Source organism: Trichechus manatus, unplaced genomic scaffold (assembly GCF_000243295.1).
Source record: "Trichechus manatus latirostris isolate Lorelei unplaced genomic scaffold, TriManLat1.0 scaffold00001, whole genome shotgun sequence".
NCBI lineage: Eukaryota > Metazoa > Chordata > Mammalia > Sirenia > Trichechidae > Trichechus > Trichechus manatus.
In genome coordinates, this window is record NW_004443937.1 from 16,080,730 (window position 1) to 16,094,056 (window position 13,327).

The following is a 13,327-nucleotide window of genomic DNA, read 5'->3' on the forward strand; positions in this document are numbered from 1 at the left end:
GCGCGGAGGAGGCCCGGCAGGCAGTGCTGCGCAGCCTGAGCCGCGTGCGGGAGCTCGAGGCGCTAGCCCAGCAGGTGCCCGGCCTGCAGCGCTGGGTGCGGCGCCTGGAGGCAGAGCTGCAGCGCCACAGGTGAGCGGGGGCATGGTCCCCGGGCGAACGGCTCGGGTTCCCCATGTCAGCTCCTCTTCTTCCAACGCTCAGGTGTGCATGCCTGCTTCCCGCCCAACTCGTCCTCGCCCTCGTGTTCCCCTGTTCGTTCCTGGGTTCCTTGTTTACGCATTCTGTCATTCGTTAGTCGGCTCTTTCATTTCTTACGTCATCCTTCGACTCCGACCCCACTGCTTGCTCCCCACCATGCATGCATCTATCCACCATCCATCCATTTGTCCATCCATCCATCCGTCCATCCATTCATCCATCCGTCCATCCACCTGTTCACCCGCAAAGTCTGTCCAGTTGCTAATTCATGAAGTGCCATTGAAAATATTAATTTTCGTTTGTTCTTTGATTTGATCAACAAAATAATAATCACGATAATAACCAAAACCAAAAACCAAACCCAGTGCCTTCGAGTCGCTTCCAGCTCATAGTGGGCCTACAGGACAGAGTAGAACTGCCCCATAGGGTTTCCAAGGAGCAGCTTGTGGATTCCAGCTGCTGAACGTTTTGATTAGAAGCTGATCTCACAACCACTGCGCCACCAGGGCTCCCAGTCGTGATAGTAGCTAAGAGTTATCGAGCACTTAGATGTGGCAGGCTCTGAGCTAAGCACTTATTTACATGGTTTAACTCATTTGATCCTCACAACAACCCTGTGAGGTAGGTACTGCTATGTTCCCATTCTACAGATGAGGAAACAGGTTGAGAATGATCTCTTGTGCTAGATGGTAGGCTCCACCAAGGCAGGAACCTGGGCTTGGGACCAAGGTTCAAATCCTGGCAGGACCTCTGATAGATGTGTGACCTTGGGCAAATCACTGCCCCTCTCTGAGCCTGTCTCCTCTTCTGCGGAACATAAATTGGAATCCCTGCCTGCCGGAAGTGGTGAGGTCCTGCCTGGCACACAGTAGATGCTTAGTAAACAGGAGCTGCCTCTCCCTTTTGCATCATAATGCCTGCCTGCCTGACTTTCATACTTACTGAGCACCTGCTCTGTGTCTGTGCTGCATCAGGCACCAAGGATACGACTGAGAACAAGACAGACAAAAATCCCTGCCCTTGAGCAGCCACTGAGCTGAGTGGGGCAGGCAGCAGACATAAATGAGCTCATCTGAATAAGTGTATCCTGAATGAATGCTGGGAAGGACAGGAACAGGGCCTCTAGGAGATACCAGCTGACAGCTGAGGATGGGATGTTTCCTGGCAAGATGGGCCCCCCCGGGTAGGAAGAGGGAAGAGTGTTCTAGACAGTGGGAACAGTATGGGAATAGAGGCAGAGGGACCTTGGCACGTTCCAGACGCTGAAAGGAGGACAGCGGCTGGAGGGATAAAGCTGCAGGAGCAGGCAAAGGCCAGGCCATTCAGGGCCCTGAAGGTTGCAGCAAGGACTTCAGTCTCAAGAGCAGTGGAAAGCCATAGAAACGTTTTAAGCGAAGGGTGACAAGATCAGATTTACATTTCAAGGAAAGAAAAAAAAAATTACCCTGACTACAGTTGTGAAGAAGAGATGTGGGGAGAGAGTGGGGAGCCAGCAAGGGGCTGATGTCTTTCTTCCAGCATGAGCGGAAGGTGGTCTGGCCCTGGCTGGGGGCAGGGCAGCTAGAGGGGTGGCTTTGACCCTCAGTCCTCAGAAGAGGGGCTGTGTCCTTGACTTCTGAGGCCCTCACAGCTGGGAGATGAGAAGGCTGGAGGGAGGCCCCCTGAGGAGGCAGACTCTGGGCCAGCCCTGCAGCTCCAAATGTTTGGAGAGTCATTTCCTGTTTGCGTAGCTGATCATCTAAAGAGTAGGGCTGGCTGACTTGGAGACCATGTCCAGCCTTGGAACTTTCTCCAAGAGGAGAAATAAAGGGTCTGCTCTTTTATCCCCTAAAGTAACAGCCAGTCCTTTATAGCATGATTGTAAGAGCAACTATAAACATTGGTTTAGCCCTTTAGAGTAGGAAAAGTGGCTTTGTATCCATTGTATCACTTAATTCTCCCAAGGACTGTGCTGGGTAGAGATGACATCCCCATTTTACAGATTGTCAAAAGTGAGGCTCTGAGAAGAAACATACCCAAGGCCAAACAGCCAGAAAGTGGAAAAGGAAGGTCTGCCTGACCCCACAGCCTGTGTTCTTTCTTTCCACTCTACCTTTTTTGTTGCTTGTCGTTGCACAAGGGCTACGGACCTCCAGGCCTCGAGTCTGCTGTTCAGCATAAGAAGAAGGAAGGGCAGTGAGGGGAGGGGGATTTTCTCCTAGTGAGGCTTTGCCCCTTCCCCACCAGAACTTGCACCTACATCTCATTGGCTAGAACTGTGTCGCGTGACTAATGATACCTGCAAGAGAATCTGGGCATGTCAATGCCCCAAACCAAATCTCTTTGTGAAGAAGAAGGGAGAAGAGATATTGCAAAGGCAATCAGCAGGGTCTGCCCAGAGGTGGTGCTCAGTGAATGAGGAGACTGAGGATCAGAGGGGAGTGGCACTGTAACTAAGCGGTGGCTCTGTCAATTGTTTCCCCATCCCTATAAAAACGTGCCTACTCAACCTTGCCCGGCCTCAGGAGGCAGACCTCTGCTGCCCATTTGATATATATATGGTTAGGGTTTGTGGGTTTAAGGACTGACTTCCCCCAAAGTTCCCCCTCTTTGAAGAAAGGAAAGGGGAGAGGACAGAACAGCCACGAGCTTTTACTGGGTATTAACTATGTCCCAGGCACTTCATCCATGTTAGCTCATAGTAGCCTCTAAACCATCCTAAGAGAAAAGTGCTATTTTCTGCATTTCAAAGCTGAGAAAACCAAGGCCCGAGAGGAAGCATCTTGCTGGTACGGCACGCAAGTACGGGACCAAGTCAAGCTTTAAACCCCAGCCCGAATAGCCCCAAAGCCATATGCCCAGACGGGGTTTGGTAACGTGATCAAGTCCTCCTGGGCTCACCCACCCCCAGAAATGTCTGCAGGACATTTTACAGGCTGGAGAGGGCTGTGATGTCGCCCCCGCTTTTCCATTTTAAGGGCCAGGAGCTCTGCTGCCCCCAAGGGTGGTGCTGAGCCATCCCCCTCTCCTGCAGCTGGGCCAGTTGGGCTTGCAGTTTGGAGGAATTACTGGGAGGAAGAGGCCCCACACCCCAAAGACCATAGCCACACCATGCCCCTTAAGTGACTTCATTCTGGAATGCTTCCAGATGCTCTGCGGATGTGCCTTTGGGTAAAAAAGAGTGCACCGATGGATTGTCTCCTGGGAATGATAGCTTTGAAGCCCTTTGGTTAGAATGAATGACCTGACCCACACTTTTCTAGCATCTTTCCGTTCCCAAAGCACTTTCACAGAAACCTACTCACTCTGACCTTCTACTAACTCGGCAAGGTTGGTATTATGTCACCATTTTTCAAATGAGGAAATGGAGCCTTGGAGAGGGGAGTGATTTGACCAAAGTCACACAGCCAAAATCTGACTGAGCTAAGACTCAGCTACATTTCCTAACTCTGAATCAGATGTCCTTTCCCCTTCTCTGTCACCTCCCTAAAGTGATTTTTCTATTATTATATTTTTCATTTATAGGACTTCTGTTTAGTTCTTTTTCGTCCTAGGTTCAATCCAATATTTTATCTCTTTAAACAGTTTAAATATATTTATTTTAGAGGCTCTTTTGAATTGCTTTGAAATCTGAGCTTCCTTCGGCTTGTTACATTTGCTGTGTCTCATGATGATGAGTTCCTGGTATGCTTTGTAATTTTTGTCTATGAGCTCATCTTTGGCAGAAGGCATGATCCTTAAGAGTGCCACATATAACCAGGGCTGTAGATTCCCTTGGGAGCCCTCGTGGCACAGTGGTTAAGAGCTCAGCTGCTAACCAAAAGATCAGCAGTTCAAATCTACCAGCCGCTCCTTGGAAACCCTATAGAGCAGTTCTATTATGTCCTATAGGGTCGTCGTGAGTCGGAATTGACTCGACGGCAACAGATTTTTGTCGGAGTTTCTTGCAGAGTAGTTTCCCATCTGGCTTCACCAGGGTCTGAATCTAGACTGGTTTTTAAATTAGTTTCTTAGCTTGGAGTCTCCTAACTATGCAGGTAGTGAGAATTTGAGCTCCACACCTGGCATAGCATCCCAAGGCCAATGGGTGGAGTTTTCTCATCTCTGTTCATGGATGAGACACCCCCTTGATGGCTCCTGACTTCGTGTGGGGAGCCTTCTTCTATTAACTCACCATGCAAGGCCTTCTGTGTCTGTCTCCTCTCAGGCGTTAAGTCCCAGTCCCGGCCCTTCCATGAGTCTTTCAGCCCCATCTCTTGTTCCCCACTACAAGCTGGAGGTCTCCCCTTCTTGTTTTTGACCTTGGCCCTATGTTCTTTCAAATGGTTATATTTTATCCAGCATTCCTCTCTGGTTGTAGATGGAGGCGGAACTTCCCATAACACCTCAATCCACCATCTTGACGAGCAACCTAGGAGAATATACAGTAATTATTTAAGAGAAAGAAGGTTCTTGAGCAATTGGAGACGTTCATTTATCCATTCAACAGCACTTTCTAAGTTTTCCACGGACCAGGCCCTGTGCAGATACTCTGGGGACATAGAAATGGCATAGACGTGTCCACTGCCTTCCAAGGGTCCCTTGGGCCCAAGGGGAGCCGGTCATGCACACGCATGTTAGAACCCAAATGTGCTATGTGCTGTGGGCCCAAGGGGAGCAGGTCCTGCACACGCACGTTAGAACCCAAATGTGCTATGTGCTGTGGGCCCGGGGGGAGCAGGTCATGCACACGCACATTAGAACCCAAATGTGCTATGTGCTGTGGGCCCGGGGGGAGCAGGTCATGCACACGCACGTTAGAACCCAAATGTGCTATGTGCTGTGGGCCCGGGGGGAGCAGGTCATGCACACGCACGTTAGAACCCAAATGTGCTATGTGTTGTGGGCCCGGGGGGAGCAGGTCGTGCACACACATGTTAGAACCCCAATGTGCTGTGTGCTGTGGGCCACAAGGAAGCTGCTGCTACTTTCAGAGTCATGGTCAGAGCTTGCACAGGAGTCCCAGATCAAGTAGAGATAACCCAAGTGCTGAAAGGGATCCCCAGACCTCCTAGAACCAGGAAGAAAATGGTCCAGGAGCCCACCTGCCCAGCCCACAGCCTGCTGAACATGCTCTGGAGAGCATGTAAAAATCTTTTTCTGGGGAAGTTTTCAAATAATTGATTAGACAGGGGTTTTTGTGAGTATGAAGCTTTACAAACTTATCTCTATAAAGAAGTGTGCTTACAACTCTAGAAAGCATGGAGCCCTCTCTTTAAATGGAATAGTGTATATAGTGTTGTTTGCGTGCTTATTATGAATATGAAGCTTTACGGAGGGGTTGCCCACTCCCCATGTCCAGCTCAGCTTCGGGGCTCCTACTTCCCCACGGCTGGTCTCTGTCACATACCACCTCATTGCAGACAAAAAACTCAGCTCCTCTTCCAACCCCACAAAATAGTCCATCCTATGCACATTTTTGAGCAAGTAGACTTTACTGATGATCTGGAGGAGAAGGGAAGGTCACGTTGCAGGAATGCAAACAACTTCAGATGGAATACTTGGCATCACCATTCTTCAAATGTCATCTAGCCTCCCGTCCAGCTAGGGTGTTTCATGACACTTTTCCCCTCCTAGACCAACTACTGTCGACCTTTCTCCCCTCTGTTTTCTCTTTCTTCCTTTCTATCAGCTGGATCTCTTAGATGAGTGCCAGAAATCCTGGCTCAAACTGACTTGGATGAAAAAGAAGATATTGGCTCTTAGAACTGAAAAATCTAGGCATGTGCAACTTCAGGCATGGCTGGATCCAGGTACTCAAACATGCACTCACTTTCTCTGTGTATATGTATATCACTCATCAGCTCTTCTTCCCTCCATGTCAGCTTCACTCTCAGGCAAGTTCTCTACATCCTCAAAGCTCCAGTAGAAAATAATCTCTTGCCTGAGCCATCCCACTGAAGTCCTGGAACTGAGCCTTGTTGGACCCACTTGGGAAACATGTTCATCCCTGAACCTGTCATGGGGGTCGGGCAGATGGGATGCTCTGATTGGCCAACCCTTAGTCACCTGCCTGCTGCTGGAGTCAGAGTCAGCCCCAGGGAGCCTGGAACCGAGAGTGGGTGTCTCTCCAGGAGAACTGGGGGGCAATGAATCTGGTAGGTGTTAAAACAACACATCCCTGTCCTCATCCCTTGCCCCTCTCTGGAGCATACAGCCCAGAGTCTCTTGTCTCAGGAACAGTCCAACCTGTGACAACTCTACAGTCTCTGGGTAGAAGAGGACCTGGGCGGAAAGCGGGTCAGACAAGGGGGCAGACTCGTCTCCAAGTCAGCTTTTCCAGGCTATTGAGAACTTTGAGCCTGGTGGCGCAGTGGTTAAGAGCTATGGCAAGCTACGGCTGCTAACCAAAAGGTCGGCAGTTTGAATCCACCAGCCACTCCTTGGAAACTCTATGGACCAGTTCTAGCTGTCCTATAGGGTTGCTATGAGTCGGAATCAACTCAACAGCAACGGGTTTTAATGGGAGAGCTTTGGGGGTGGCCTGGGACACTCTGTACCCGCACCACCCTCTGCCTTGTCAGGCTCTTCAGGACTTGCTACAGACCAGCCTCCTTCCCTAGCCTGTCATCCCCATGGGGAGGGACACTGTCTTGGCATCTCCCTGCCCCAGCCCCAGTCTAGGGGTGAGCACACAGTAAGACTGTGAATGAATGAACGGATGCACATATGCATGGATACTGTCCTCAAAACTGTCTTGGCAAAGGGCATGGGCAGCCGTGACCAGCACAAGGCAAATTGCTAAGTGCTCCAGTTGATTGTGCTTTGAGGCAGGAGGCTCCTTGGAGGGGTCAACCTTGACTCTGGGTGAAAAGTCTCTGGTGGGGTCGAGGCCTCCCCCTTGTCATGCTGTCTCCCATGTCTCAGCCATCTGCCTGCCCCAGCCTCCCCTCTTCTGCACCCAGGAGCAGCTGAGTCCTCTCCGCAGGAACTTCAGGACACCCTGCTGGGTGGGCAGCAAGGCCAGCACAGCAGGGCAGGGGCTGGGCTGCAGAGAGCCAGACAAGAAGGCAGAAAGCTCATCCCAGCACAGCTGGAGGCTGGAGCGGAGAGAAAGGGCCTCTGTGTCTTTTCTTTGTTGAGGGGAGAGGATGAAAAGGCCGGGGGATGGAGGAGGGAGGGATGGAGGGAGGGGGCTGAGAGCAGCTCATTTGGCCAGCACTGTGGAGGGGACACAAAGGTGAAGCCATCGGAGAGCCACCTCCTTCTTCTGCCCCATTGCAGCAGCCGGGCCTGACCTGGGGGGCCAAAGTTAGCTGTCAGGGGCAGGGGAGGGAGGGAGGGAGGGAAGCAGACAGCGGGGGCAGAGGGAGGACACCATCTGGAGCCAGGAGGAGGTGCCTGGTTATGGATTCCATTATCCTCAGAGCGATGCATGGGTGGCCACTGGTGGGAACCAAGGCCTTTCTCCCAGGGACAATACCCAGAGCTCACAAAGGGACAGTGTATGGCACCTGTCCCATGGCCCAGCCAGGGCCATGGGGACATAGAGACAGCTCAGCAGGCAGGGTCCAGGCTTAGCTGGCGCAGCCACACCTAGATTTGAATCCCAGCTTTTCCATGTGTTTATAATGGGACTGTGAGATGTGCCCTTCAACTCTGCAAGCCTCAGCTTCCTCATCCATGAAGTGGGCATGGGGTTCTGTATCTCTGGGTGGTGGTATGAGTATTCACTGAGGTATGGGGGAGACAGTGGGGTGGCACGCTGCGAGCCTCGATTTTCTAATCTGTAAAATGGGAATGATGAGGATGATAATATTCCCACTTCATAGAGTGGTTTTGAAGATTCAATATGTAAATGTATGTAAAGTGCCTAGAATAGTGCTTAGCATAGAGAAAATGCTTAATAAAAACTAAAAATCATTATTATCACTTATCGCTTATTGAGCCCTCATAATACAGCATGCGGCCCATAAACAGTAATGGTGGTGAGTGATGTTAATATCAACACAGGGTCCCAGGCCCCAGAGAACCCTCTCTGTGTGGGACCACCAGACAAGTAAACAGGCAGTTTCAGTTCAGTGTGGGAAAGACCCTGCCAGAGGGCGGAGTGAGGGCAGGCACAAAAGAGATCGTGAGCGTCTCTGACTGGGAAATGCTGTCTGAGCTGGGTGTTGAAGGATGGGTAGGAGTTTTCTCAGGGAAGAGGTGAGGAAAGGCATTCCAGATTTGGGTTACCATGAGTGCAAAGGCTCAGAAGTATGAAAGGCTTTGCTGCCTCTTGGGAAGGAGACTTCTTGTGGCTGGAGGGTTTGAGGTGGGAAGTGACAGGAGAGGAGGCCAGAGAGGCAAGTGGGGAATAGTGAAAGGCCTTGAATACCAGACTGAGGCACGAGGCTTTCCCCCAGAGCACAAGGGAGACAGAGAAGGGCTTGAAGCAGGGAGGGAAGTAATAAGATTTGAGCTTCGTGAAGCCCTCCCTGGCTACAGGTGGAGGGCAGATTGGGCAGGAGGAGAGGTGAGAGGCGAAGAGGCTGGTGAGGAGGATGTTTCTGGGTCCGCGGGAGAAAGTATGAGACCTAAGAAAGGATGGACCACCAGCCTCGTCCTGAGAGGCCTTACCTGGAGACTGGGGAGCCTCAGCCCTGCCATACTCCTTGCCAAGATAGGTCTTTTCTTGAGGATGGACTCTTGGGGTTTGCAGGCTGAGAAGGATTTTAGAGCTGGCTTCAGGGGCCATGTTGGTAACGAGGAACTTCCTGTGGGTAGGAGCCAGCAAGGAACCACCCAGAACAAGTCTGGGGATTCTCACCTCATGGTGGGTCAGGGAACAAGACGTGGCCTGGTATTGAGAGAGCACTCTGAGATAATGGTGGGCATGTTCAGGAAGCATGAGTAGAGAGGGCTGGCCCCTCAGAAGTCAGCAACAGTGAATACTCTGACCCATGAATCTTACACAGGTTACATTTACAGTGAAACTCAAAGGGTTCCGTTTGAGCCACGGGTATTGCTGGGCACAGTGAATGTGCTTCTTCATGACCCCTCAGCTTTCTCAGAGCCCTGGTGGCATAGTGGTTAAGAGCTTGGCTGCTAACCAAAAGGTCGGCAGTTCGAATCCACCAGCCTCTCCTTGGAAACCCTAAGGGACAGTTCTACACTGTCCTGTAGGGTCGCTAGGAGTTAGAATCGACTCGACGGCAACAGGTTTGGTTTTCAGCTTTCTTACCACCACCCATCAGTTTGTCATACTGCGGTGGCTTGTGTGATGCTGGATGCTACGTCCCTGGTATTTCAAATAGCAAGGTCATCCATGGTGGATGGGTTTCAGCAGAGCTTCCAGACTCAGTTAGACTAGGAAGAAAGGCCTGGTGATCTACTTCCAAAAATCAGCCAATAAAAATCTTATAGACCATGATAGAATATTGTCCAATATGGTGCAGGACTGGGCAACGTTTCGTTCTGATATACATGAGGATTCATGAGTCGGAGCCGACTCTACGGCAACTAACAACAGCAACAGCTTTGTCAAGGGAGATACATTTGGGTGGTAACACATGTACCCGGCTAGGGCCCCGCCAGGGCACAGGAAGCCCTTGGGCAGGGGTCACCAAACCGTCTATCCTCCAACTCCTTCACCCTGAAGCTACAGCCGAAGCTTGCAATGCTGTGTTTAGCAAGCCGTGCCACCTGGATCTAAGTTCGAGTTCCGGGTACAGCCTTACTACACCACCGATGCCGTCTTGCTACACAATAGGACCAGGTGTCACATGTGGGTGGTCATACTACACCTGTGTAAGGATGACATTCTGCGGGTAGCTGGGAAGAGGGCTCTGATGGTGGCTTTAACAGTTAGGAATGTTTTCAGCTGCAAGTTACAGAGAACTCAGCTAACAGTGCTTCAGACACGTTGGGGTTTATTGTTCAGTCTTAACAAGAAGCCTAGGGTGGGCTCTGTGAGTCTTGTCAGTGTTCCTTCAGGCATGTGGCCTTCTGGTTGCAAGATGCCACCCCCGCTCCACAGCTCGGTTAAAGGCAGAAAGGAGAGGATATTTTTCTGTGCAGAAAAGCAAAGCCTGCCCAGGAACCACTAGTGGGCTTCATGGAAGCTCACTGGCCGAAGCAATATCACAGAGGAGTGAGGGAGCCCAAGAGGAGGGGAGAGGCCTGCTCAGCCCTGAGAGTGGAGGCCGCAAGGGAAGAGGAGGCATGATTGTCTGCTGAATGGTGTATCAGTAGTGTCTCCCAGAGAAATCTGCCCTCATTCAAATGTGTGCCCCAGCCTGGTCTCTGGGGACAGAGCCTGGGCCCAGCCCTTCGGCTAACAGCCCAGAGATACCCTGTCTAGAGTCTGGGGTTTTATGCCTCTCCCAGGGAGAAGGGTATTTATTGCGTAAGTACAATAAGTATGCCCCTCAGAAGGAAGCTGGAGCCCAGAGAGGGAGGTGATCTGCCCAAGGTCACACAGCAAGTTGGGGCACAACCCAGGCCGGACTCAGTCTTCCAAGAGCCCATGAGCCCGGGACTCTTTCCAGTTTAGCGTTGGGAATAAGCTTTGGCAGCTCCCGTGGCTGTGTGGTTAGGGTAAGAGGGTGGGGTCTGGAGTTAGACTCCCTGTTTTCAAATCCTGGCGTTTCCAATTCTAGGCTGGGTGAGTGGTCTTAGGCATGTAGATGGCTTACAAATGGACTAAGATATTGTATCTCCCCCGCCCCCCACCCCAGGCTGCAGCCACACATGGCCTGGGAGAGGGGGCGGGGCTGAGGTGCCAGACTAGTAGCCTTTGGCTGTGAACTGCTTTGTCCATTTGCCTCTATAGGTCATACATTTTCTTTCCTTCAAACTGTTTGTGCCTCAGTGTCTTTATCTGGAAAATGGGATTAATTTTAGTGCCTACCTTAGAGGGTAAGAATTCAATGAGATAATATGTAAAACACATTAGAATTGTGTTTGGTACAAGATAAGCACCCAGTAAATATCATGACCATTAGTTCATTGTCACCTGTGGAACATTCTTCTGTCTGCCTCACGCTCCTTGGAGTGGACTTTCCGTCACATGCCACCAGCGCTCTTCATCATCCTTACCTCTGCTTGTCCTGCTCCCCATGGCAGGGAACGTGACTGCAGTGACCCCAGATCCAGCACTTCTCAACTCCTGTTACCCAGTGTCCTGCTTTCCAGCATCTGCAGATAAAATCCCAGGGAAGAGCATTGATTGGCCCAGTTCAGGTTACAGCCCCACCTCTAGACCATTACTGCAGCTCAGGGGCTTTGTTGTTAGCTGTGGTGGAGTTGGCCCATGACTCACAGTGACCCCACGCCCAAAGAAATGAAACGCTGCATGGTCCTACATCATCTCCATGACTGGTTGCAGATTGGACTGTTGTGATCTGTAGGGTTTTCATTGGCTGATTTTCAGAAGTAGATCACCAGACCTTTCTTCCTGGTCCATCTTAGTCTGGAAGCTCCACTGAAACCTGTTCAGCATCACAGCAACATGCAAACCTCCACTGACAGGCAGGTGGTGGCTGTACATGTGATCACACTTCAGTTGTCCAGAACTAGGGCACACACTCAACCCTGTAGTTGGGGAGGGGTGGGTGCTATGATCATCACCGAGTGGAACAGTTCCTCAAAGGAAGGTGGAGGCTAAAGTAGCACCAAATGTGAGTGTAATGAGCACAGCTTGACCAAAGTAAACGATGCCACTGAGAAGTGCGCAAGAGAAAAGGATGTTTGCGCTAAAGATTATGACGTATATAATTCGGCAGTCGCACCAACAATAACCAGAAAATGAGTGTATGATCACATATGCATGTGTATAGGCACATATGTGTATGGGTAGGTACAGGTGTGCACCTATGTGTGCACAGATAGAAGTATCTATATGTACGTGTACGTACAGATATGTGTGTGCACACGTATGTATTCATAGAGGACACAGTTACAGGTACTTCTCAGACATAACCAAACAACTTGCAAGATTGGTTTCCTGGGTTTGAAGCCTTAAGACCTTAGTCTCATGGGACAACTCAGTCAGATGGCATAATATATTTCACAGAATTCATGTTCTGCATCCTAATGAGGTGAGTAGCATCTGCGGTCTTAAAAGCTTGCGAGCAGCTATCTAAGATGCAACTATCGATCTCTACTCACCAGGAGCAAATGAGAAAGAAGGAAACCAAAGTCTCAGACAAGAAACTAGTCTACAGGGCTAATAGCCTACACGAGCCACAGCCTCATCTACCCTGAGACCAGAAGAACTAGATGGTGCCTGGCTACCATTACTGAACATTCTGCTCAAGCCCACAATAGATGGACTCTTAGAAAGCAGGAAAAAAATGAGGAACAGAACTCACTCTTAAAAAGTCCAGACTTACTGGACCAGTTGAGACTAGAGGACTCCGAGATTATTGCCCTGAGATGCTCTTTAAAACTTGAACTGAAACTATCCCCTGGGGTCACATTTTAGTGAAATAACAGATTGGCACACAAAATAAACGCTATCGCCCATGAGAATACTGCCCCATTGAGTAACTGTCTATATGAGACCAAAAGGTCAGTAGTTACTCTAAAGCAAAAATGGGAAGATAAGGAGGCAGGGAAACTAGAGCACTGGAAACAAAACAACCAGAATGCAATTAAAGAGCATGATGACACATTGTGAGAAACGTTAACTAGTGTCACTGAACAATTTGTATAGAAATTGTTAAATGGGAACCTAATTTGCTGTGTAAACTTTCACCGAAAACACACTAAATTATTATGAAAAAAAAAAAAAGGAAAGTGGTGCTGTTACCAGGAGACAAAGAAAGGATGCAGGTCAGACAAAAACAACCAGCGTCCACCTTGTGAACGTCCCCCGTGGAAGTGAAAATCCAAGACATATAAGGATTGTGGCATAGCACCAAAGAGAAAATGAAGAGGCAGCTGTTTGGGCAGTGTTATGCAGTGTACTGGTTTCCCAGAGAGTTAGGGGCCCGGCAAGTGTTGATGGTTCCCCTCGTTCAGGGTGGCCCTGTCCAAAGAGGTATCTCTTCTTATATACCAAAAAACCAAACCGGTTGTTGTTGAGTCAATTCTGACTCATAGCGACCCTATAGAAGGTGTTATTTACCCACAAGGAGACATGGGAAGGATAGACCAGTGCTTCTTTAAAAAAAAAAAAAAAAT

The 13,327-nt window shown here is 50.0% G+C and overlaps 1 protein-coding gene across 1 annotated transcript in view; it reads left to right on the forward strand.

Annotated features, from left to right (window-relative positions):
• The window catches only part of EFCC1 (EF-hand and coiled-coil domain containing 1), a 45,013-nt gene that overhangs the window by 2,280 nt on the left and 29,406 nt on the right, over nucleotides 1–13,327 (forward strand). Inside the window, exon 3 of the mRNA XM_023728671.1 lies at nucleotides 1–130. Within this exon, the coding sequence (XP_023584439.1) occupies nucleotides 1–130 (130 nt within the window). The remainder of the gene's footprint in view (nucleotides 131–13,327) is intronic.